Raw genomic sequence first — 26,875 nt, forward strand, 5'->3', positions numbered from 1 at the left:
AGGAAGGGACTCCCCCACCAAGTCCTCTCCCCATTTCTTCCATGCAGGATCTAGATGTGGGTGCTGGCGGGAAATGCTGAAGGAAAATAAGGAAGAGCAAGTTATTTTTCCCTGTCCCAACTTTCAGCAGACTGGCCCCCCCCCCCCCAACAGGCAGAGAGTAGGGTTAAGGGGAGGGGGCTGAAGGAGGAGGAAGCAGGAGTGGGAGAGATAGATGGTCAATTTCTTTATTCTTTTACTTGAAACAGAAGGTTTCCTTGGAAGCATGAAAAGGTGGGAGGGGGCAGGGGCACAGAACTGGGAGAGGGGAGTTTAGTCAATAAAAAGACTTTAGCAAAACGTCTATTTTTCTCGAGTTGGGTGTATTTTGGACAAAAAGTCCAAGAGAAAAAGGAAGGGAAAAAAGCTTATCCAAGAAAGGAAATCCATTATCCTTAATCTCAGATAAAGGCTCCTGCTGGAGACTGAGCATCAGACACTGCTCAGAGCTAGAATTTAATCTCAGCCATCAAAATGGACCAAGCAGTATCAGGTGAGATGAGAGGGGCCTGCGAGGAGAGTCACCCCACCTGCTCCTCACAGCACAGTCCCATGGCTACCTCCCCCACTCTGCATCTGCATCCTCCTTCTTAGACACCTGGACCATAGCCCCCAGACCTAGGCTGGCCTCCTTGGGGATCTCCCAGAGGAAGGAGCTAGGGCCTGCACCAGCACCTTGCATGGGCCTGTTGTCCTGGCCAACTTCCCCAGCTCTCTGCCACCAGCCACCTGTCCTGTTTGGCTACCTGTCCTCATTGGTTACCCCAAATATGTTCTGTAGATGACCTGTAGTCAGAGATCTTGAAGCTATTTCTAGGGCCAGGGGTTCTTCTTGGTGGCTGGGTTTGTAGGGGATGGGCCAGCACAGATTCTGGAAAGGGGTGTGTGTGTTAGGGTCGGGTTGCCCCACCTGGGGGCTGTCTGAGGCCATGACCCTGCCTGAAGCTGTCCTGGAGAGGCTGGAGACACAGGAGAAGCCTGGTAAAAATGAGCCCTCCCTGGCTGGACCTGGAAGAGCTGGGTAGTGCAGGAGGAGAAGCACTTGGCATTCTTCACCAGACTGGAGGCGCCAAGGGCAACTTCCTTGGGGAACCCCTCTGCTCTTATTTTGAGGGGACAAAGTCTGGGCCAAGGAGCGAGGTACTCAGGCAGGGGGTTCAGGGGAAGACCTAGGAAATTAGTCAGTGTCTGGCTGAACTCAGGGCTGCTTGCTAGGGCTGAGGCCTAAGCAGAGCCGTGGCAGAGCTCCCTGGCCTGTGAGTGCCGAAGGCTGCCCTAGCACCTCACTGCTCAGAGTGGGAGATGACCATTCCCCACCGGCTGCTGGAAATGTGGAGTGGAGATCCCTTCTCACACAGCCTGCCACGTGAAGGAGGCGACCAGGCTGCTCCTTGGGAGGCAGGTGGGGACCATCACAAAATGCACAGACAAGGAGCCTGTCTGGGCTCAAGTCCTGGTTCCGTCACCCACTAGCTGTGTGATTTGGGCAAGTTGCTTAAGCTTCCTGTGCCTCGATGTCCCCATCTATAAAGGGCATGATGTTATCAGCGAGGGATGAATAGGTGTCAAGAGCTTAGATACATGACTACAGGGCATAAGTGTCAGTGATAGTTGTCATTTGATTGAGATCATCAGGGCTCTGCCCAGTCATCAGCCCTCCTTCAAGACAGGACACCCCTCCCCGCAACCTGTGTGCTCCTGTGGACATTTGAGTTTGTTCCCCTGGGATGGAGGACCCAGGGGTGGAGGACCTAGGGAGCAAGAGGCTACTGGGGCAGGCAGTGCAGCCTTTCAGCTGCAGTTCGGCCCTGGCGGTGTCCCCAGCCTTGTCTCTCATTCCCTGCATTGGGGCATCCTGGGCACCATCAGCTGATGCTCGGTGAGAATCTTCTGTGGGGTGGACTCTGGGCTACATGCTAAGTAGGACATGTGACTCAGTCCTGCCCTAGAAGAATTTATCACCCAGCAAGAGAAATAAATGTGCATGTAAAAATAACTGTGCTTAGGTAAGGCAGATACTGGTAAGTGCCACAGACACAGTAAAAAGTAGGTGTGGTGTCATATAATTCTCAAAAAAAGAAAATGAAAAAATGCCATTGACTTCTGACTTGCAATCAAGAGGAGGCGAGAGGGTCTGGGGTCAAGAGCTCCAAGGTTGGCGGCACCCACAGCAGACGGATGGCACAACAATTGCCCCTCCCTTTTTAAAAAAAAATTTTTTTTTTAATAGAGGCATGTTTTATTTATTTGTTTGTTTGTTTATACAAGCACTGGGTACAGCCAGAAGCGCGGGAGGGTGAGAGAATTCACCAGAGCCAGAGCGGGGAGCAGAGCAGGCAGAAGGACCGAAGTGCACTGCTGAGGGGAGCAGCAGGCGGCGGGAGAGGTCTGTGCGCCATGTGGGACCCTCCTCCGGTGGCCGGGGAGCAGCCGGGGATTGAACCGGCGCCGCAGAGGCTGCGGGCAGCTTTGAAACCCAGCGCTCAACCGCTGTGCCACCGGGGAGGCCCTGCCCCTCCCTTTTAATTACAATTGTTTAGTTTAATTTTATAAATTATGTAGCTCTTTGACTATTTCAATGGGGGCTAACAGAATAGCATGCAGCAACATCAAACCTTTTTGAGGTTTTATGAAGTTTTGTGGTTGGAGAACCTTTGTCTGGAAAGTTTTGTAGAAGCATAAAAACAGAAGGGACTTGCTCCAAGAACAAGAGGAAAAGTCCCAGAAGAGGCGAGCTCCGACCCAGTCTGCTGGGCCGTGAAGGGGAGTCTACCATACCCCCTCCTGCATCATCGTCTCAACCTGGCTGGACTCTCCTGGGGAGCTAAGGGAAAAATAACAATGCCTGGGCCTACTCCCAGAGATGCTGAAATAATCTGCCTGGGGGTGGACTGACAACAGAAACTTTTAACAGGTCCCCGGGAACACCAGAGCACAGCTGGAGCAGAGAACATGGCTTTAGGAAGTAATTCCCAGGGATCCTTGGGAGGCAGACAGCTCTGTCTGGGGACTCTGGCCCAGCACTCTCCTCCCTGGGCCTCTCTACCTCTAAATTGCTCATTCCCTCCCAACAGGGAACCAGAGCCCAAGTACCTAGCTCACCTAGAGCTTCTGCCAAGAATCATGTTAGATCCCTCCTTAACTCCATATAAGACCCGATTTAAGACCCTTAACTCCTTAACTCGATATAAGACCCGAATATATAAGACCTGATCCTTATATATTCACTGAGCACCTACCACATACACGCCAGGCACTGCACTAAGCCCTGGAATCACAGTAGCCAACAAAACACAGTCTCTGCCCTCACAGAGCTTACATCAGCTGCTCCTGGTGGGGTCCTGGGCCCCAGGACCAGGCTGCACACAAACCAACTCCCTGGGATGGAGAAAAAGTTGGCTAAGATAAGCTTGAGATAAAGGGATGCTCTCTGGGACCCCCCCCGCCCCCCCCCAACTAGGAGCCAGGTTCCAGCCTATGTCTGCCTTTGGGACTTCTCATAGCTAAGCTTAAGAGCTGGGTGTGGCTACTCTAATCCTGCTTGAAGATGGAGGCAATATCAGAAGATCCAGTCCTGAGGGTCAGGGGAGTGGAGGGGGTGACCATCCCAATTAATTCTCTTCTCCAAGATCGAGGAAGCAAAAGGACCTGCAGCTATGGTCTTGATCTAGCCCCCTAAACTCTCACTGCTTCAATTTGATTCAGCTTAAAAAATGACCGAGCTGGGCCCCGGCACACATAAACTTGACACAGGTGGGTTCCTCAAAATTCTTTCAGTCACTAGCCAATGAGTTGGGGGCATGCCTCTTGGGATTCTAGAGAGCTGCAGCTTTGCTAATCCTTGGCCAGGGGATCCAGGGTCTTGGGGTTGAGATGAAATTTCTCTGCAGAGCTGGCCAGAGGGCCACCATCAGGAATGGCTGACACATTCCGCACACTCTGGCACTGGCTCCTGGCTGCATGGGAACACTCTGCTCAGCATCACTCTCTTTCCAGTAAGACCTCGAGTACAAGACTGGCCACAGGGACATCACTTCAAAGCCAGTGGCACTGCCCTGTGCCAGCACTCTCTGGTTCTCGAAGGCTCAGAGAAGCCCACTCATTCACAGAACAAACATCGGCTGGACTCTCTGAGACCAAGAGCAAGCCTTCAAAGGCAAGAGACTCCAGACCACAGTTTCGATGCAGTCATCAGCAAAACTATCTTGAGAGTTTCTCTCTTCATATTGTGCATGGGGTCCTGTTACCCAAATCTGAATTTCTGCTTTTGAGACACTGTCCCATCCACCACCAACAGGTAAGAGGATAAACCACTGGTCTGACAACTGTCTCTTTTAGAGCTCACTGATCAGATGGCTTTTACACTGCTCCCTGTTTCCAAAATTTCAGCTGCCCAATTGCCAGAGAAAAAGTCAAAATTTTGCTTCCCCAGCTTCATGCTCCACAGACTTTTGCAATGGTCTGCTGCACAATGATTCTAAACACCGGCCCTAGGGCATCTATCTACTCTGTGGGCCAGAAAGAAAACACTCAAATCTTGAGCCCCCCCAAGACTTCTTGCTGAAGGACCCAGGCCCCATTGTGGCCCTAACCACCTGCTGTCAAATGATTTAACATCTGTGATCTCGGCTTCCCTTCCTGTAAAATGGTGGCGCTGCCTCTTTGGGCCTCACATGTTGCCTGACAGACCACTGCCATGCTGGGCATGTGTTGGTGGATGGTGGGATGGTCAGGGTATCCCGGGGAGGGCACAGTACTTTGGGGAGGTGGTCTGGGAGCTCAGGGCAGCTGCTATTTACCAGTGACAGGTACAAACAGATTTAAAATCTTAACACAGAGTAGGTCCTATCATCCAGACCAGCTCGAGCTGAAAGGGGGAGCTGTAGGACAGTCTTTCTGGGCCGTTGCTTCCTCACCTACAAAATAAAAGAGCTTGGCCTGGGTGGTGAGAAAGTCGTCATCACAATGACGACAGTAACACAGTCACCACGGGAGCCTGTACCTTGGCCAGGAAGTGTCCTGCATCATCTCAAAGAGCCTTCACTATAACTAGGAGCAGGAAGGTATCCAGTTCCACTGAACACATGAACTCGTGGTCCAGAGAGGAAAAAGCACACAGCACACGAGGTGGCTAAAATCCCCGATCTCATGCTAACTAGTTGTGTGACCCAAGACAAGTTGGGGAACTTTCCCTCAGTCTTACTGTGCTCCTCTGTAAATGCAGCTAAAGATGCCTCCTTTTCAGGCTGCTGTGAAATTGAATGAGATGGTGGCGCTGGGCGCTCAGCACGGTTCTCTGGCACTCAGCAAGCACTCAGTAAGTGGAATAATAACTTTTATTTCTATTTTTATTATTATTGCCCAAGGTAATAACAGTAGTGGAGCTGAGAACTCCCTTTGGTGCCTTCCTATTCTAAAATCCTATTAATTTACATGACATTTCACATCCAAAGGACTTTAATAGATAACATTTATAATTTGCTTGTGAGTGATAAGGGTGCATTTTATTGGAAATGCAAGCTCTAACTCTGGTGAGGTAATGTGACAGCAGGAGGAAAGGGGCTTGTAGGGGCTTAGGCAGGGTCTGGCTGGGGGCCACCGCCCTGTGATGTGGTGACCACAGCTGCAGACGTGGGTCCTAAAGCCCTGTGCTTGTGCTCGTCAGCTGGACTGGCAGCCATCTCTAGTCCTCTGGCCCTGAAAGGCTATCCTCAGGCTGGTCCAGCTCCTCCAGCAGCAACCTGGCTAGAGGGATCTTCCTGAGTCCTTCCAAACAAGTGGATCCTGTTTGTTCCTCTGCCCCCTACAAATACCCTATAGAGGAGGGTGCTCCTTTCTGGGTCACCACTGGAGGGAAGACACACAATGCTTTCATGCCATTACACCTCATGGTCCTATGATATGGAATACCCCTTTCTCATCATCTGTCTGGTGAACTTCTATTTATCCTCCAAAATCTCAGTTTAGATGTTGCCCTTTCCCGAGAGCTTCCCAGGCTCCTGTTGCATACCTGTCAGACCACACAGGAACACATCTGGCCAATGTGGGATGCCCCTCCAGGCTCCGACCTCCTTGCTCAACATTCCCGAACCCCGAGAGCCCCCAGCCTGGGGCAGGTCCTGATGTCTTTCTCTGACACTGCTAAGAATGTTCTTGCCCATTCTTGTACAAAAGGAACAGGGAGCAGAGATGGTGACTCCCACTGAGTGGGGTGTCTCGGGGCAGCAAACAAGGTGACCTGGACTCAGGGAAAACATCTGCAGGACTCTGCTCTTCTTTCCTTTGTGTGTGTGTGTGGGGGTGGGGTGGGGGGGGGGAGAGGCCAGGCCACCCCTTTGCCTTTGGTTTGTCCTTGGCTGTTCTAGAGGCCATGAGCTGCCCTTTCCTTAGGCCTGGTAGTGCCTTCTGCCTATGATTTCATCCTCTGTAATTTGTTGATGTTGGTGGTTTGTTTTTAAGCTGTAACATTTCGCTTGCTTTTGCTGATGCAAATTAAAACTGAAGGGCTTGAATGTTGATTAACTTTGTGCTGGCAGGCTGACGGGGGTACAGGCACCTAAAAGGTGTGAGGGGGAGCTGAGGATGGCAGTGCTGGGGGAGATGGGAGCCAGTGGGCCTGGGGCTCAGGCCACATCCACAGCCCCCTCACTGCTGCCCCTACTGCAGCTGGCTGGACCCTCTGCTCTCACATGGGGCTTCCCAGGACAGGACACTACCTTTTCTCAAAACACTAGGTCATCCTAGGTCACCCTCTCAACTACTTGTGAGGCAGAGGGAAAGGACAAGGGTCAATAACCGCATTTGACAGATCCATTCGGTAGATAGGAAAACTGAGACTAGGAGGAGGCTTTCCTCTCCCAGCCCTCTTGGGGCAAGAACTGTCTCCCGACTTCCTGCCTGAGGATACAGTGCTCAGGGCATCAGCACTGGGAGCTGAGCCCGCCCTCTGCCACGTTTCCCTTCATTTATGCAGAGGAGCTTCGAGAGCTACAGCAAGCTGATCGAAAGTGAAACCCGCAATTCCCGTCAACTCAGATTGCTCCAATTCATTTCCACAAACATTTATTAAGTGCCTATTAGGCATCTCGCTCTGCTCTCATCTGGGAATAGAGTCAGCTCCTGATTTTCCACGCCAAGGGAGGCGTGGAGTGCATGGCCCGTCCACAGTCCCGACAATCCTGCTGCCAGGATTTGGGGTGTGCTGCTGAATTCTACTTTTCCATCTTCTTTTAAAGCAGGGGATAGCTTTCCTGACTAAGCTTGCCTTTAATATTCAAATGAGAGGATAAGCCCCAAGTACACAGGGCCAGGTGGCACTGAGTGGGCCGGCCACAGGAGGAGCTGGCTGGTGAATTAAAATCTGCCTGTGGATCCAATCTGCGAAGGGGGTAATCTCTAGAGACAGGCGGAGCTTTAGGGCTCAAGGGATGTACAGATTAGAGGGCTGGTGATGAAACAGATGTGCAGGGACTACGTTTGTCAGGATGGGTTCCCTTTACTCTGAGGTTTCTGTTTATGGTGCCCAGGTCAATGGTTATGTCATGTACCTGGGAAGCCAGTCACCCTGCCCTGGCATCTCAAGATCAGTTTCCCTGGCAGGGGCACTGGCCGAGCCTGAGGGTTTGCCACTTTGGGGGTCCATAAGAGTTCTTCTTAAGGGCACTTGCAAGAGCCTCCCTGGTGGCACAAGGGTTAAAGCACAGCGCTATGAAGCAATCTGCAGCCTCTGCAGCATGAGTTCGATCCCTGCCAGGGAGCTACCCACATGGCACAGCAGACCTCTCCTGTCATTCCCGCTACTCCCCTCAGCAGTGTATTTCAGTCAGTCTGCCTATTCTGTTCCCCACTCTGTCTCTGGTGAATCCTCTCACCACCCGTACCTCTGGCCTGCACCCCAGTTCTTGTATGCATAAATAAATAAATCTTTAAAAAAAATTGAAGCAGGAGGGAGAAATCCTGACATTTAAGTTTATATCCAAGTGAGGGGTCATCCTAAGCCCTGGTCTGCGATTCCATCACAATGGCCTGGAACTGCCTCCCAGACAAGGCTTCAGAGACTGGGGGGAGGCTCCTCTCCCTCCAAGAAGAGGCCAGAAAGAGCAGCACTTGGGAGAGACCCAGATGGAGGCATGAGCCAGGGATGGCCTCTCCCAAGTGGGGCTCAAGCAGTCTCTGCCGCTTGAGCAGGCTGGAGGGGCGGCTGTGTGGAAGGGCCCTCGAACCACTGCCCAGGGCAGCCCAGGTTACCAACACTGGCAGAATCCTAGGCTTTTGGCACCACAGTGAGAAGCATTTCTGAACACTCTGCAAAATGTCATGAACCGGACAGAACTGACGGTGGGTTACGAGCTGGCGCAGGAAGTAGCCCCTTCCCTAAGGTCAAGGACAACTGGGATCATCCTATAAAGACAAACTCCCTCTCCTCTTGAGAACTTGAACCAACTGCATTCTGCTTTCCACATTCAAGCCACTCCCCTGAGGATAAGTCTCGACACTAACTCCTGGTCTGTGCTCAAAGACCAGATGACTTGACAGCCGCTTACCTGAGCCTGCCGGTACAGCAGCCAGGCTCCGGTAGCTTCTCCTCCAGGATATCCCCGAGCTATGGTATCTTCCCTGAGGCTGTGCCCCTGCCTCCCTCCCTCCACATGAAACAAAACAGTCATCTTCAGAGTGACCCAAGTACCATCATCACACTGGAATCCGAAAGGCACAATCTGTGATTTGCCCAGCCAGCAACCGTGCAGGTACTGTGCATCAATCACAGCCCTTTTTCTGCTGAGCTAGGACTTGGCCTCAAAATCATTCTTAAGTCAGTTCTCCAGGAAGCCAGTACTGACCAGTCAACAATGGCCCCTGACATGAAACCGGTTCCCTGTCGTTGAAGAGATAGGAGGACCAACTGGCACCTCCAGGCCCAGAATCGAAGAATCCCAGGTCTACTGACGTGGGATGTGCACTGCCCAGCTATTGAAGGGTGACAGCGTCCTGGGAGGGAGGTGTGAGCACTGGGCCATGGGATGCCACCTGCTGCCCCAAGTGCCTGTGTCTGAGGGTTACGTCAGTAGCCAAGGCTTTGGCTCACAGCCCTTTCAGTGGTTGGGGCTGTTTTACCCAGTAGAGCTGAAAGACTCCAAGGGCCACCAGGCAGCCCAAGGCAGGGGGAAAGGAATGGAGTGAAGAGAGGGTGAGACAGGGAGGAGAGGTGGTGGCATGCAGAAAAGAGACAACAGTTTCTGAACCCACCCTTGCAGTTTCTTCGATGCCCCCCTATGTCGCCAGACCCCTCTGACTTACTTTGGAGATCTGACCATATCATATCACTCCTCTACTTCAAATCCTCTAAGCCTTTTCATCTGGGTTGACAGTCAAACTGGAATTCCTGAACCTGACTCACAAGGCCTCCATGACTGAGCACAGTCTCCTGCTTTAACGTTGTCTCCCCCCAGCCCAGACGCTCCTGCAAGCCCCATTCATAGGCCTGCTCATCATCCCTGGGGCCTGCAATGCTTCCTCTCTGCTTTGTGCCAGAGACTGAGGTATTTCCTAGTATCTGCTGTACCCTTCTTCAGCTGGGCACATGGCTGCCCAGGATAAAGGCTGCCCGGGATAAAGGAAACCTTAGAAATGCCTAAGGCTATGAGACTAAGGTCTGACCAATGGGGTCTATGCAGAATGTCACATTTGGCTTCTAGTGTTACTAAAGGGAAGAAATATGCTCTTCTGAGATGAATATGTAATGGCTGGGGCTTGAGCAGCCTTTTTAGACTCTGAGGTAGAGTCTATGTTGAAGAGGATAGAATAAAAAAGAAGATACCCAGGGCCTCCCTGGTGGCGCAGGTGGTTGAGCGCAGCACTGTGAGGCTGTCTGCAGCTTCTGCAGTGCCGCTTTGATCCCCGCCGGCCTCGGAGCAATCCACTTGGCAAGCAGACCTCTCCCGTCTTGCCTGCTGCTCCCCTCAGCATTATATTTCGTCAGTTTGCCTGTTCTGCTCCCCACTCTATCTCTGGTGAATCCTCTCACCCTCCCATGCATCTGGCCTGTATCCCAGCTCTTATATAAAGTAAATCTTTGGGAAAAAAAAAAAAAGATACCCAGATTCCTAATAAACTGATGCCACATAGGCTTATTTTACATGGGTGAGAGAAACAAATTCTTATTTTGTTTAGGCCATTAGTTTCCTTTTTTCTTACTTTAAGCAGGTCATTTCTCTGAGATATACTTCTTTCCCTCCCTTACCTAGGAATTCTATTTGGCTTTGCAACACCCAGTTCTGGTATCACCACCAGCAGGGGGCTTTATCAGGGTGACAAGGAAAAGAAAACCACTCTGGGGGGTGATATAACAGCATCGGAGCCCAGTGTTTCCAAAACTCCTAGTTGTTTAGCATTGATCAACTTTCAAGGCATATTCATATGTACACATTATCCTACTTAATTCTAACAAAACAACTGAGCACTATTATTACTCCAGGACTTTATCCCTCAAGGTCACATGGCTACTATGTGGTCACATGGGGCCTGGAAACCAGGTCTTAGAGCTTCAGGTCCAGTTCCATTGTCTTCTGGTGCCTCTTCCAAACTGCACTGTTCAGGGCAATAGGAAAGCAAGGCATGGGCAAATCATGTGTAGATGTACACAAGCACGGGCTTGAGCTCACATACACCTGGTGCTCAGATGAGAGGTCAGACGAGTGGGTGCCAGATGTCCCAGTGGTGTTTTCACGTGAGGGCACCAGTGACCATAGAGGGGAGGGCTTTGGGGTGAATGTGCAGCTGCTGCACACAGATGCTCTGTCTCCTCAAGAACAGACCACCCGGAGCAAGAGAAGGGCACACCACGCAGTGAGAGGCCGCCAGGCGGCAGCCACAGTAAGTGCACATGCTTCAGACACTGCACTACGCTGTTGTGGGTACCAGCTATTCAGTGCATTCACCTCCCCCGAGTGAGAGCCGTCAGGTTAGAGACGGCAGTACACAGCATGTCCGTGGTAAACAATTTATTTTTCTACCTCAGTTGCTTACAGGAGGAAAAAATAAACGTCATCAGGGAGATGCACAGATGAACTATTTACAGAGATGCAGAAAATTCGTAACAGCTAAAACGCTGGTGAGGCAGGCCGACTAGGACAAGTTTACCAAAGCAAAGTGATTCACAGCAGAACAAAGTCGGATTTAAAAAAAAAAAAAAAAAAAAAAAAACAACAAACACCATTCATGAAAAAGTCTGTGGGAAAATAAAAGTAAACTAACCCATTATTACATCAAGCAACTTTAATGGGATGAACAAACCGAATAGTTTGGGTCTCAAGGACACTGACATTCAAATGGATGGATTTGTTCATGTCAAATGCATCCTAGGGAAGCAGGCGAGTCACTTCTCACAACTGTGGAGTGTGAACAAAGGGGAGACTCCCGAGGGCCCAACTTGGCTGTACTTCAGTAATCCAGAGAGTGGGGGTACTTTAAATCGGGAAGTAGATGAGTCAGGATGGTGGGAAAAGATGCTTCTGTGGGGCCACATGGGGGTGCTGACATGATGGGGATGGGCCTGGGTTCTATCTCCTTTCATTCCAGTGGGCCACGAGGCCCTTGGTGCCAGCAGGGAACACAGAGCCCGCATGGGCAGGGAGGCGAGGGTGGGGGTGCTGGGGAAGGAGGGGTTGGCCTGGATTGGTGCCCACAGTGTGGAAGACATGGCAGCACCCGATGACCCCACTGTTCCCTCTTGAGGCAGATGTGTTTATTATTATGGCAACAGCCACTGAGGGCCTGGCCCTCAAGACAAACCATAGCTTTACATAGCTGCTCTTCCAGACTACATTTTCCATGTTAGTATTTACAGAACAACCTCCGAGTGTGTGTTCACTTTTCACCCTGCGTTCCCCATGGGACATAGGTGCCACATGTCCCCAACACTGTGGCCAACAGCATTTAAAATCCTACCCCACAGGTCTGTTTGGTCATTATTTAAAATAACCGGATCCCCCTGGGGAGTCACTAGAAAGTTTTGAGGCCTTTCCTCTGGTCCCAATGCATTCTGGGAGAAGGGGGCACGTGGGGGGAGGGGGGATGTTCCCGGTGTGCACAAAAAGCAGAGTGGGAGGGGACTGGAGACTCAAATAAACAAAAAAAGAGTGAAGCAACGAGGGCATGAGTCTTTTCCCAAAAAATGAGTAAAGAACATTCGGTCAAACAGGCAGCAAGGGCAGCTTCAGTGGGCGCTGACAGCAGCTGGGGTAGCCCCGGCCGGGACTGTGTCCTCTCTCTAGTAATGGTAGCAAACCCCAATTTGTTATGCCTCTCTTAAGAGCTAGTTGATAAAAATTATGTCTTGTGAAATCGGCAAATAGTCTGCAAAGTGAAATAAGAACAGAAATTAACAGATTAAGTGGAAACGAGAAGCCCAGAGGGGTAAAGAGAGGAAGCGGCAGGGCTGTGGGGTCACACTCCTTCCTGCTGGGGGGGCAGGTGCGGGTGGGGAGGGGCACACCTTCCGACCCTGGGTCTGGGAAGACGGAGCCATTTCCACCATGGCTGGTCATCGCTCCTAGGGGGCAGAGGCAGGCGCTGCTTCACAGCAACTGCGTGGCCTAGGCCTGCTGCAGTGACCCCACGGGACAGGGTGATTGGGAACCCACTGTGAGGGACAGTGGACACCCTGCCAGGTGAACAGGGCATTCAGAGGGCCAATTCAGGTGAAAGGGGGGAGTCCTTCATAGCAGGGTAGACTGTGTCTTCTTGAAAGGGGGCCCAGGAGTCATGGTTTGAGAGTGAAAACACACAGGATAAAGAGTCTCAGAAGCTCTGAGGACTTGGCGTCCCCTCGTTCTCTCGGCCAGCTTCCTCTCGCTGTCCAGAATCAGGGCAGATTCTGAAAGGGCTGGGAGAGGTGCGGGGTCCACCTGCATCACAGGAGGGGTAAGAGGTGGGGACTGGGTGAAGTGGGCACCTGGAATGTGGCTAGTGTGACTGAGGAAATGAATTTTTCATTTACTTTTGATGAATTGAAACTACATTTTAGTAGCTACATGTGTGACTGCACAGAACAGATGAACAATAGCGGGGTGAGGAGTGTGTCAGTTAAGGCCCAACCACTTAGGAGCAAATCCCAGTCCAGCCCCCTGAAAGACTCAGGGAAAGAAAAACCACAAAGGAAAGCAGGACAGCTGGGTAGTGGCACGAGAGCTCTGTGGGTATCTGACTCACAGGGTCCAGACATGGGGAGGGGTCAACAGTCAGCCTGACACAGTTAAGAGATCACAGGTGGTCGGGCTGCCCCTCATCTGGGTCTCCCCACTACATCCTGGTCCTCACAGCCAGATCCACTGGAAACATTCCTTCCGGGCACGAGGCAAGAGATGGCGGTCAGAACGTTTTAAAGCTTTCATGACCTGGGGCCCTGCCCCTGAGGTCCAAGCTCCAGGAATGTCACATCTGGCTTCCAGGGAAGCCACCACCTGAACTTCCATGACTGGAAAACCACAGAGGACACCTAGGTTTTGAAGCTGGAAATCCCAGGCTGCTAGGAAGGTGTCTGAAACAGCGGACAGAGCCACCACTCCACAAGCTGCAGCTCCTCCAGGAGTGAGGTCTCCAGAGCTTCACACAGGTGTGAGGTCCAGCCACAGGGGCCACTCCACAGCCTGACCCTGAGAACAGGCAGCTACATGCCTGCGGCCGCTGATGGCCCCTTTCTGAAGATTGGTGGGGACAAACAAGAAGCTTCCAGGGGAGGAAGGGGAAAGGCGAGGAAAGAGAGAGGATGAGTCCCATGGCTCCGGGAGCCCGTCTGTACAATTTCATGCCTGATTCCTGCCTCCTCAAACCCAGCTGGTTGTGTGAAGCTGTAGGAGCTGGCGACCGTGATAAACAGCTGGGCTCTGGTCATCGCTCCAAGCTCACTGCATGCTCTATCACCCCTTCTTCCTTGGTCTATGGTAAACGACTGGGTATTGGGGGGCTCTGTGTCATTCTACCCAGGCTCGGTGGTCCCCCATGCAGGGCAGGTCCCTGAGAGAGTTCTGCCAGATGTTTCCTGGCCTGGCCCACAGGCAGCCAGAACAAGAGCACAGGGCTTCTGTCACCTGTTGATGGTGTCCCCTCTAAGCAGGGCTCTGTCCCAAATGCCTCCTGATGTCCCTGTCTCACCCCAATGCTCAGTCTAAGGCAAACACTGAGCCAAATCCCTGAGCCTGCACTTCTCTCCCCACTGGCTTCAGAATAGCGCCCTCACAGGCTGCATCCTTGCTCCCTCCCGCCTCTTGGGCCTGGCACTGCCTGGCTGCAGGTCTAGGCAGGATGGCCAACCAGGAGTGACTCAGCCTGAAGCCCAGGACCCTACAGGGCTTCCTCCCTCAATACAGAACCTAAAAAGACAAACCTCCCTTCTTAAAGCCTGCTCCAGAAACCCCAGTTGTCCTTTGCGCACATCCTCCCCTCCCCTCACCCCGAGTACCTCAATATAGTCTCAGGTTTGGGAAAGGCTGGTGATTCGCACAGGGGAAAAGCAAAGCCCCATAAGACATCCTCCAGCACCCCTGGCCCATCCCTACAAGACCGTGCCTACCCTTGCTGCCCAGGCTCAGGCGGGGGTCACAGCCTCCCTGCTACATCAGAGCTGGAGCAGCCTGGGTGTGTGAGTGGGCATCACCCTGGAGTAATGTCTGGAGCCTCTGCCGCCCACACAGGGGAGAGAGAACGCAACCCCCCACCCAGAACAGAGAGCAAACCCAAGCCCCAATTGCACCCCACCAACATACACCAGAGGAAACCAAAGCCAGAGCCGGGAGCCTCCAGGGATGCTGAGGAGGGAGGGGGAGTGAGAGAAGCTGATACCAGGCAGAGGAAGCGGAGGCAGGTGAGGGGGAGGAATGAGGAGGAGAAAAGCCTGGCTGGAGTCCCCAGTGAGAAAGGTGGAGTAACAGGCTTCACGAAAAGCAGCCGGCCCACCCTCCCCGCCCAGCATTTCCTTCTCTCCCTCAGATATCCGTACAGTGACCTGCTTTAGTTAACCAGAACTGAGGTACAGTCAAATGGACTCTATAGTCAAATGGACTCAAAACTTATCACATCCGGGGGGCTTCTCAAACATGTATGGATGATTTGTCTTCTCTTTAGGGGTCCTCCCCTCTTGCCCAAAATGCAGCCCACCTCCCATGTTTCCAAAGTCCTGGGGGGACAGTCACTCACCTGGAAACTGGTAGCCATAGCTTGGAGCAAATCCGGGGTAGCCGCGACCATAGGTTGCCACAAAGTTGGGGTAGCCTGGAACACAGAGATAAACACCACAGTCCCGTTAGTACAGATGCCTCAGGTCTGGGGAGGGCAGGAATGAGAAACAGCCAAGTTCTTTCCACCACAGAAATGATTTGTCTCCCGTGAGGGTCTTTACTCAGGACTTGGGTCACCTCTCCCTGGTGGCCGGGGGTGCTTCTGTCGGCCGGCTGGTAATTAACCCATATTTGGGCAGAGAGACCCCCACAGCCCACGCGCTTTCTCAAACCGGCAGAGTAAATGCCACGCATTAGCACTAGACACAGGGCCTGCGCCTGGCTCTGACATTTGGAGAGCTTACCCTGAATGTACTTTACCTTAAAGGTATTGACAGTAGGAGATTAAAGTCCTTGTAATGCCGCCTCCCAAGGCAGCGGACAGCAGCTCCAGCACCAGACAGAGCATGAGACTCAGGGATCACCCTTCAGCATCAAACCCACGGCTGACCCTGCGCTTCTGGGCCACAGCCAAGTAAGGGTGCCGACCCTTCCCAAGGCCCCTGGGGAATGGTGAGAGACTGCTGGTCTTCAAATGTGCCCTGAGAAGCAAGGCCCCACGCTCTGCAGTCTCAAGCCACGTGTTTTGATGGGCGCCAGAGCGAACATGTTTTCCCCAGCAGACAAGCAGAGGGTGACTGGTGAATTGAGGGCGCTTGTGGAAACTGTTGCTGGGCTGGGTACGGGTTCAAGTTCCAGTGCTGTTGTAGCTTCTGTGGGCTGCTGGGAACCCCCAGTAAGGGTCTCAACCCTTCACTGCGCCTGCTCAGGCCACCTTACTCTTTACATTCCTGCCTCTTGATTCCAGCCGCAGAGAAGCCTTCTTGGAGTGAAATCCCACAGGCCACCCTGTTTCCACCCTGCCAGGCCACTATAGCCCCCTCTCCTCAATGTATGGTGTCTTGGTACATCATACTCTTTAATCACCGCTCTGGCCACCACCCACAGGCTTGGTTTGCTTCGACCTCTGAGTGGATGTCTCAGGCTGTCTTTTTATTTTTATTTTTTTAAAGATTTATTTATGCATACAAGTGCCGGGGTACAGGCCAGAGATGCGGAGGGTGAGAGGATTCACCAGAGACAGAGAGGGCACAGAACAGGCAGACTGACTGAAATACACTGCTGAGGGTAGCAGTGGGCGAGCCAGGAGAGGTCTGCCTCACCATGTGGGTTGCTCCCTGGCCGGCCGGGGATTGAACTCATACTGCAGAAGGTGTGGATTGCTTCCTGGTGCCACCTTGCACTAGAGAGGCAGAGCGCAAGGTCTAACCCCTTGCGCCACCAGGGAGGCCCTCTGGCTGTTTTTTGGCTCCCTGCACCTGAATCTTCTCCCCTAGGTTTGAGAGAGGCCTGCCTCTCACTATGGAAGCAGAAAAGGCCTCCTGATCTCTGAGTTAAGCATCTGGGAAACAGGCAAGGAAGCTAGGCTTGGCCAGTGGAAGCTTTCTATGTACCTAGGGTGAGTGGGGCAGAGGAGAGAGGGTGGCTCAGAATTTGTCCTGGGGGCAGCAGCAGAGTCCAGCATCCAGTGGTGGCAAGAGTGGACCTGGCTTTAGCTATGGTTCTGACCTTCCCGATACCAGGTTCCTGTCTGTTCTCCAGCCTCCTGACAAGTCTGTATGCTACCCACACCCCTTCCAATAATCTCCTTTGCTGCTTAGAACAGTCAGAGGTGCTTCTGTTGCTTCCTACCAAAACAAAAGCTGGAAGAAAGCTGCTTTGAAGGGAGGGTTTAAGACAGTACTCACACCGTTAGCCTTCAGGGCAACAAGTGACAACTGTCCACATGTGTCTCTGTGGTTCCACACAGTCCCTTCCTTATACAGCCCTGAACTCCAGCTCTTGGGTCTCACTGTCCACCTCCTCAGAGATTCTCATGGGTTACAAGCTTTCCCTGACCCTGCAGGCGAGGTTTAAAGAAACAGGATCAGTTGCTAAATTTCATCTGTGCATTCTGGCACACGAGTGAGTATGCTGGTCATCTTGTTTCCTATTCATAGAGCTCATGTGCCTCAGAAGATCAGAGGTAGATCCCAGCCTCCCTCCCTTTCCTGTGCTTGTGGTAACTTCTGGCCTAATTAGTGGAGCCGCCATTAAACCCAGAATGGAACCTCATTGGACTGGACACCCAGACCTGGGTTCCAGCCCTGCCTCTGGACAGAGAGCACACCCTTGGGGTCTTCCCTTTCCCCCAGGAGCTTGAGCTCTCCTCTTGTCTCCTGCAGCACTGATGGACACTAATTCTCAACTGGGACCAGTTGTGTTTCCTTTCCCTTGCTTTAGCCACAGCCTTTCCAGACTTGTACTCATAACTCACTGGTCAAATGACCTGTTTCTGTCTCAACAGGGTCTGGCTACCTGCTCCTTCACTGCGTGCTTTTTCCCCAGCACTCAAGTCTCTTCAGCAGAGAGGTGCCCAGGTAGGACAGGATGATGGCCTGGCAGGTCTATCCTGACTGCTGAGGAGAGGACCCAAATGTGGCCTTGAGCTCTGGTACCTGAGGGGGGAAGGCGGGAAGGAAGAAGAGGGAAGAGGCAGAGGCCAAGATTAGATTTGGATGCCTTAGTGCTGGCTCCTTCCTTGGTGTATATTTCATGGTGAGGCAGCTCAGTTCTCCTCCAAATTAATCACCTGCTAACAAATCAGATCTTTCAACACTAGATTTTTTCCTACCATTATTTCAACAATATTGATAAGCAGATTATATGCAAACTGCCAGATCACCGCTGCCTCGGGGTTTTTCTCATGAAAAATGACTTCTTTTGCTTCTACTTTCAGCACTGAGGTCTTAAATATTTTAGGTTAAGCTGCTAGCAAAAGCAGAAGTCCATGGGTCACCTTCAAGACCACCTCAAGGGTGGGTGTGGACGGAGGACGCCCCATCCCTCTCTGATTTGGACCACCTAACATTATATGTGCTCCCCTCCTGGCACACTCAAAAGTCTTCAACAAGAGGGAAGAAAAGTGTGGTCAAGTTCACCCCAATTTGGGGCCTTACCCCTCTCTTCTGGGACGGGTCAATATTGACTCTGGAACAACAAAGACGGGAATTTGGCATCTGCCAGAAGTGGGGGATCTTATCTCCCAATCCCCCCCCCCGCCCCCAATCACCGAACATCCTCTGGGTCAGGCAGATGAAATCATAAATTTATAATACAACATTACTTCAATTTTCCTCTTCATTTACTGCTGTGCAGCCCAGCTCTGCTCCAGCAACTCACAGCCCCAGCCACACGGGGGAAATTGGCTGGCTGCATATCAATAGCACATTACAGCAGACCCACGTGGAAGCGCCATCAAGCCACATTAGGGTGAGATGACCCAGCCACTGCTTCCATTAGCAGCCGGACCCCTCCTGCACTGGCCGCTGCACAATTTATTTGCTCCAGTACTCTGGACGCCTGATCAATCCCACAGTAATTATCTCTTGTCACTAAAGAAAAAACCAAGCCTTCTGCCTGGGTGACTACCTTTCTTGCAGATAGGCTTTCCATTGTGGAAAAAAAATTCAGAAATCAACAACAGAATTTGAATTTGCATTTGCCACTCGCTCATTTCAGGGCCCTCTTTTGGAGATGCTTGGCAGAGTTCTCAGAACTGTGGTTCTAAATCTTTGCTCCAGCCCTAGAAGATATTTGCATTCTAGATGGGCACATGATTCATCCTCTCCTGGGCTGTTACTCAGCTAGCCAGCGTCATGGAAAACTGCTCGCACCGGGCCCCTGACTTGAAAGAGACGAGAGACAAGGGCTGTTTATCCAGGGAGCTGCCAGAGTGTGACGTATCTGCTGCACGGTGTGCAGAGCATGGCCCGGGCATCATGTCAGCTCCGTGAGGTCTGCAAACAGACGCAACACCGAGTGCCAGGAATCCTTCTCAGGCGAGGATGTGAAGGCCAAAGGCTGCAAAGACATTCAGCCCCCAGAATCATCTGGAGTCACATTTAATTTCAATGATATAAATTGTATAAATTGGAATTAAATGCTGTAAAACAAAAACTTCAGTTCCTCCATCACACGAGCCATATCTTAAAAATGCCCAACAACCACATTAGCTAGAGATCGCCATCTTGAGCAGCACAGATAGAGGCTATTCCCACCACTGCAGAAAGTTCTACTGGGCTGTGCTGCTCTAGAAGAAAAACAAAGAAGTGAATTTTGAATTTCCTCTGAACACCAGAAACAGCTGAACCAAAAGAGACCTCCTTGGGAACGACCTCAGCAAATAATTTTTGGGGACACAAATCCCAGCTGAAGTTACAAATGGGTCTTGACATGTCGCTTTCCATTCCAGCCAATCTCCTTTTGATCTGTTAGTGGATGCCAGCAGATTACAGCTCCCTTTGGCTTTCAATTCGGAGGGGCTTAATGGCAGGGAACACTGGGTCAGGACTTCACAGGGGCTTCTCGGTACGGGCACTGGGAAGAGCCAAGTCTCTGGCTTTCTCGCGCTGATCAGTAGTGCATCTCCATTTCTGGGGCTGCCAGGGTGAAGCTTTTCTTTTAGGCTTTGGCAATGAGGTATTTATTTCTCCACCACTGGTATCAAACAAGTTAAATAGTGTGTGCTCAACAAGGTCAAGAGAGTTAAAGGCAGTGGGATTATGTGGCTGAGGGCAGAGAAGGCCAAGAGGAATCAGATATATCAACTATAATCATGTTGTTTGCTTTTATTAAGTCCACTTTCATTAAGAAAAACCAAGGAGATTCTAGTGCATGGAGAGAATCACTGCACACCCTTCTGTTGCTGCGAGGCAGCAGGACCAGGCCTGAGGGCTGCAAAAGGATCTTTTCTAAGGGTCTTTGTTGATTTTGGTTCTGCGCAGCTCAAAGGCAGGGAGACCCAGACTAAGGATGACCCTCTTCTTCCTATATTAATTTTTTTTAAAAAAAGATTTCTTTATTTATTAATACAAGCACTGGGCACAGTCAGAAGCACAGGAGGGTGAGAGAATTCACCAGAGCCAGAGCGGGGAGCAGAACAGGCAGAAGGACCGAGGTACACTGCTGAGGGGATCAGCGGGTGGCAGGAGAGGTCTGCGCGCCATGTGGGACCCTCGCCGGCGACCGGGGATCGAACCGGCACTGCAGAGGCTGTGGGCAGACTCGCTGCCCAGCGCTCAACCGCTGCGCCACCAGGGGAGGCCCCTTCCCATATTCATTTTAAGGAATTCCCATTTGGCAGATTATGCCAAGATCCTGTCATAGGCTGTGAAAGCTAAAACCAAAACAGCTGTAGTTCACCCCTAGGATGTTTGCCACTCTATCAAGAGAGATCAAGAAAGATAACTACAACTATATGCCCATCAGCCTCCCTTTGATGAGCCCTCCCCAAGAATGGAGAAAATTTTACAAGATGCTTAAAAATTAGTTCCACCATTTCCAGCGTGTCTGTTGTCTCACCAGAAGGTCAGCACCCAGAGATCAGAGACTTTATTCTCTGCTATTCTCAGTGTCTAGAACAGCGTCAGGCACTTAGAAGGCACTCAACAAATATTTGTTGAATGGATGAATTCAAAAGCTTTAATGGTTTATAGTCTCATTTCTAAAGATCTCTATAAGGGGTATATAGCTTTCTGCTCTTTGAACAATACCAGTTTAAATCATTGAAACCTCATCTCAATCTATTTATTAATGGATTTTAAAGATGTTTTTCTGCATGAGCAGAGGCCATCAGCCAAACTGTTGCTGGGGGTAATGGCAGTGATTCTAGAGCTGACATGAGGCCTGGAGCGCATGGAGCATGTGAGACAGGTGACTGATGGTGACAGGTGAGGCCATCCTACTGCAGGATTAGACTCCACCTGATGCCACCACTGTAGAGGGAAGAAGAGGCAACGCAGCTGGCATTCTTCTTGTCCTAGGAGCCTGGAAGCCCAGGGAGTGAGCAAAATAGAGGGCAGTTCTGGGAGTGTCTGGTGAGGGCAGAGAAGGAAGGGCAGGGGACTAGGGTCTGGCAGGGAGGCAACAGGCCCACCAGACCTTGGACTGTGAACTTATCCCCTGGAGCTATGCCTGGTTTATCTCTTCTCCCTGCAACTCAGGTTGAGCTGGATCCTGGCTGGGGGCACATTTTGGGCCTCCCCTGTAGGCTTCTGGATGCCTTACCATAGCAGCTGGGGAATTCAGGAGCACAGGGGACTGACAAAGTCCGGAGTCCAGCATAGGATCTTCATTGAAGGGGAAAATGCAAGGCTCTCTGTCTCCTTAGGCTGGGGATCTGAACCAAGGTAGAGGCTGCAGTCACTGCAGCACAATTCACCCCATGAATCTGGCTATGCTCTTAGCCACCCCCCAATTGAGAGGGTGTCTGGGGCTCCCCAATACCTTATGAACAACATCTCCCAGTGTGAGCACATAGACATGACTGTATTTTGTTGCTTGTAAGACCTGCATTTTTATCTCTCCTAGTTTTCTATCTCTGGAAGTGGGCCCTGTCTCATGGTCAGGCAGTAAAGAAAGCCTCAGTGTGGCTCAGTTAACAACCTGTACTTTCTCTTTCTGAATGGCACATGAAGGTATGTCTTACTTTTCATGGGAGCTGGGATTTGACAAAATACAGCAATTGCTGGGCATGGTAATGGTTTCATTTATCCTCAAAAATCCCAAGAAGTGAGATTATTATCCCATCTATGGATGGGGTAACTGAAGGACAGAGAGGTGTCACTTGCCCCAAGTTACACAGCTAACAGGATGGGGAGTCTGGCTCTCCCAATTCCAGTGTCCCCAACCCAAAAGGTCCCCCTGCTGGGGGCAGGGCTGATGCCATCAATTCCACCTGAAGGGCTCTCTGCTTGGTTGGGGGAAAGAGGAGAGCTCTGTAATCTGAGGGGGGCTGAATGAGGTCTGGGGGTTCTGCCTGGTGGCGGTCTCAACCAGATTATGTGGGCAAAAGGCGAAAGCCTTAATGGAGGGAAGGGGTGGGGCTGGGGAGGTTATAACTCAAGAGTCAAGAAGTAATAGTTTAAAATGTCATCATGGTTAAAGTCTAACAGTTACTTCTTCATGGTGGCTCAGGGAGGTCAGAACTTGAAACTTGAAAGGATGGGGAGGAGTAAGCATGTGACATTCATCTCGCATCTGGGTGATTTCTGTTCAGAGATCTGAGTTTGGGTGGCTGTATAGACCTGGCAACAGGTCCTGGCGTCTGCTACTGAACACAGCTGCTGTACTTCTGTCTTTGGCAATTGACACAAGGGAGCAAGCTTCATTTCATACCTCTGCTTCCCCCTAAAGAGTCAGCTCATTCTTTCTAGCATGTAAAGGGTGTCTCCAGTTAGACTCAAAGGTGGGGTGGGGGCACCTCCTGAAGATTTGGAGCCTATAAAGTCTCCCATTTTATGTACTAGGGATGAACACAACCCATTATTTAAATTTCAAGGGCCCAAAAGTCAGCAGGTAGGAATGGGCTCAACTTTTTTTCTCTCTAAGGTTTGGTTTTAAAATTTAAAACTATTAGTCCATTCAGAGTTTCTTTTGGTATACAACATAATGGCCACATTGAAATGATTTTTAAAAGCAAGAGCCAAATGTGTCTTATGGTCAACCAGGAAATAATTCTCATTGATTTAAGATAATAATTTTATAATAATTACACTCTCAATAGAAATTACACTCTTAAGCAGAAATGTAGTTTAGTCTCTAACTTTTTCTATCAACAGATGCATTCCAATATGCCACTCTATTTTAATTACTGCAGCTTTGTGTTATGCTCTGATGTCCAGTCAAAATGGTTTTCTCTCATTTCTCTTTTAAAGAAATTTTCTTATTCTCATTTGTTTATTCTTCTAGGTAAGTTTTTAGAACCATTTGTCCAATTTTTAAAGAATTATAAGAGAATTTTCCTTAGAAACTCTGTGAAACGAACAAATTAATTGGAGAAGAATGAACATCTCAGCCATTTTCAGTATTCTCCTGGCTTCTCTCTCCATTTTTTAAAGTTCTTTAAAATAACTTTACCTGCCCATGTTATTTCCTCAGATAAATAGATACAATTTTTAAAAGAATTTATAAAACCAAGAAAAGCTTTATAAACTTAAAACTAAGCCAGGAATGATTTAAACAGCAGCAAATCTGAAAATACATAAAGAGCTTATCAAACAATGTAGAAGAGCAACTCTTATCCGAAGCAAATGAAAACCCATTAAAACTAGACAGATCATGTGCCTGAATGGAATTTTACCATTAACTACCATTTATCCCATTTAATTAGTATTTTCTCGAAACACAATAACTTGCACTAAAATACCGTTCTCTTGCCTTGAAATTTCTAATTATTGTTGCGACCCATGCCATTACGCTTCTCCACTGCTTTCTCCATCTTTCATGCCATTTAAGCGGTAAGATTTTCAATTATCTATGCAGGACGGACAGAGATACCTTTAAGGAAGGGGCATAATATGCAACTCAATTTCTCTAAAAGCCAGGAGAGATCATTTTTTGTCAGAACAAACACACTTTGTCTTTCATCATTTTTTTTTTTTTGCAAATAAAGAGTAAAACAGGCTATTTAAAACATCCATTTAAATGCAAATTTTGATATCCCAAGAGAAAAATGTTAATCATTTAAATAGACAGGATTATCACCCACTCTCACCACTACCCCTCCTCTTTCAAGTTTTAGAAAACACTGCCTTGGCCCACACAAGTTAAGCCAGCAGGAGTCTTTAGGTCTCTAACTCCAGTCAGCTGAGAGGGCTGATGCAGAGAGGGATTTGTGAAGGAGAGAAAATAATATCCACTACATCTTATGAGCCAGGTATGGGACAAAGAGGTGTCTCTCTCTCAACCTCAGTGGTCACAGTCGTTCTGCAAGGAGGGTTCCATCCTCATCTAAGTTGAGGAAACTGAGGCTCACATAGGTAAAGCAGTTTGTCCAACTGGTAGTTGGCCCACTTGGGTATACAGGCCTCTACAGTCCCTAGACTACAGTCATTCTGCTGGGTCCCCAGGATCCCATCTAGACTCACCCAGCATCCCCATGCCAAGCATGAACGCATCCATGGTGTAAGGCAGTCCCCGGGCCCGGCCTCTCGTCCCAGGTGGGAACATGACTTCTTTCGGCTGAGCTTTCTTACATTCTACCTGTTAAACAGAAAGGTGAACAAATGAGATGTAAATGAATTCCACGTAAATGTCAAATGCAGAACCGATTTGGTTACGAGCTAAGCTATTTTTAGCCTTGCTCCTTACTCACTGTAAAAATAACCGTGCGGAGTAAATGGCCTGCAAAATAAATATTTAAGAAAACACACCACTTGTGCAAATCCAGCTTCAGAAAAACCTACAAGGGTGAAACTGGGTTTGGAGGGGTGGTGAGGAAGTAAGCTAAGATACACAGGCATGAATGGGAGCTGAGGCTGAACTTGTGCAGAAGGCATAAGGGTTAAGGAGGCAGAGGACAACTGTTTGATGAGTCTGGGAATAATTACAATAGCAGCGCTAACAGCCCCTCACTGTTGGTTGGCCCTTTACAAGTTTACAAATTCCTTTAACGTTCCTTCAGGTCAGAGATTGGTCAGATCATACCATCTGACTGTACCTCTTATTAAACAGACAGGTTAGTGAGTCTTAGTTCCATTTCACAGATGAGAAAGTTGAGTATCAAGGGCTTGTGTAAGGTGCTACTAGCCACCTCCAGCAGGTGCAGGTTTGGAAGCCGGATTTTTAATATTTTTAGGTCAGCAATGCCCCTAAATCTATAAAACCTGCCCCAGCACACTCTCGAGGGAAGTAATAAGATTAAACACTGATTCTGTTCATCTGGATTGCTCACTTCTCATTTGTCAGCTATGTCATTAAGTGGCTGCTAATCTTTCCTTTATTCCCCTTCCGTCTACCAAGCAAATTCTGTTTCTCTTGAATGTCCAGTAGTCACTTATTTTATAACCTCAACTATACATAATGCAACACCCAGGAAATAAGTGAAACAGCTACCTGCTGAAGTTCCTTCACTGCTTTTTTAAACTAGAGTTTTCTTAGGCTCTTGCTGGGCACTTACTTGCATTTAGTCACAGATCAACTTAACAAGCATTGTTAGTTGGTAATGAATCCCACTGTTGATGAAGATGGGATGTTGTAAGGTAAGGCAGGGCTCACAGCAGTGAAAACTAACTGCACAATAACAGCCTGGTAGTGATGGGGAAGGCAAAAATCGGGTATCTTATTTAAAAACCAGCCTGGGTCCATATGGTACAGGAGCCAAAACTCCATGTAGATCAACAGCTGTTGAAGTATCACTACCACATAGAGTGAATTAGTATTGTTCACAGAGTGAGATATGAAGGAAAAGTTGTGGAGTATACATTGTTTTAGAGTGGATCTACGGAGTAGGGGTAGGGGTGAGGAGTGCATGAATTATTCTCTGCAGAGATATCCTCAGCCCAGACACTTCAATTGGAAAAAAAAAAAAATTAGTGATTGAGGTTGGGGGGAGTTTTTGTTACCTAAAATATTAACTTCTTTTTCTTCAAAGGCACCAGAGAGCAGATATTATTTACTCTTGCTCGTTACAAAATGACAATGATAAATGCTTTTAAAAGTGGTCAAAATGGTTCAACATTTATGATGGAGATGCTTAATACAGAGTTTTCACATATTAAAAGCAAAGAAACATGCATCCCAAAAGAGAAATGGTAAAACATGAACAGGCAATTCACAAATGGCTAATAAACACACATCTGCAGATATCTTCCACCTACAAGGCTGGCTGTGATGAAGGGTTTGGTGGCCGAGTTCCTGAGAGTAGGGGACAGAGGTAGAGAGGCACATATTTTTATTTTTTCTGGAAGGCAATTTGACAATATATCAAGCCATACATGTACACATCCTTTGACCTAATAATCCCATTTGCAGGAATTTATCTTGTAAGGGTGTCTGGAAGGGGCTATTTGCAAAATGCAATAATTGTAATTAAAAACCAAAAACCCTAAATGTCAGAACTGGGAGTTGGGTTTGGCTGAGTGTGGTTACCTAAGCTGACAACAAGACTGGACTGGGAAAACTTCAGCCTCAGGCAAGCTGGGATAGGTGTTCACCCCAACTCCAAGAAGGGGGAAAAAGCAAATTACAGTGACTTTGTGGGAGAAAAAAACCCCAAGTGTATATAGCCTACACAGAAAAAAACTCTAAAAGAAAGTACCAAAGTTCTTGGTTCTTTCCATTCTACATTTTTTATTGTTGCTAATTTCCCAAATTTTCTGTTTTGGGTATTAGTGTGGCAAGTGGGGGCGGGGAGAGGTAATTAAAAAGAAAGAAATTCATCAGAATGGGGTCTTTTAGATTTCTCTGATAAGCCCAGGGGTAACAATTTGCCTCTCTATCCCAGACTCCACCCCCAGGACTCAGAGAGAAGCCAACTGAGAAACCTCATTTGCAAGAGCCTGCCAGAGCCTGGGAACATGGGTGTGTTCCGCAGAGGCAGACAGATAATTACCTAACACCAACACCAGGATCCGGAATAATGCCGCTAACCAGCTCACTTCCTAATAGCCCTATCGGTGACAATCTACTGCATTGTCTTATGAAAACCTGCTGCCTGTTCCTAGGCAACCTGATCAACGAAA

At 49.5% G+C, this 26,875-nt stretch overlaps 1 protein-coding gene across 5 annotated transcripts in view; it reads right to left on the reverse strand.

Moving 5' to 3' along the window:
• The window catches only part of MSI2 (musashi RNA binding protein 2), a gene marked incomplete at both ends in the record, with an annotated part of 373,209 nt that overhangs the window by 26,969 nt on the left and 319,365 nt on the right, over positions 1–26,875 (reverse strand). For 4 of the 5 annotated variants that reach the window (XM_084236676.1, XM_084236678.1, XM_084236675.1 and 1 more), the window contains 2 exons: positions 15,232–15,306; positions 24,281–24,395. In XM_084236676.1, coding sequence (XP_084092802.1) covers positions 15,232–15,306; positions 24,281–24,395 — 190 coding nt within the window. Of the gene's footprint in view, positions 1–12,352; positions 12,394–15,231; positions 15,307–24,280; positions 24,396–26,875 lie in introns of those variants that run through there. The other variant, XM_084236679.1, reaches the window with a different exon arrangement.

This window comes from Talpa europaea (assembly GCF_964194135.1).
Source record: "Talpa europaea genome assembly, chromosome: 7".
Classification (NCBI taxonomy): Eukaryota; Metazoa; Chordata; class Mammalia; order Eulipotyphla; family Talpidae; genus Talpa; species Talpa europaea.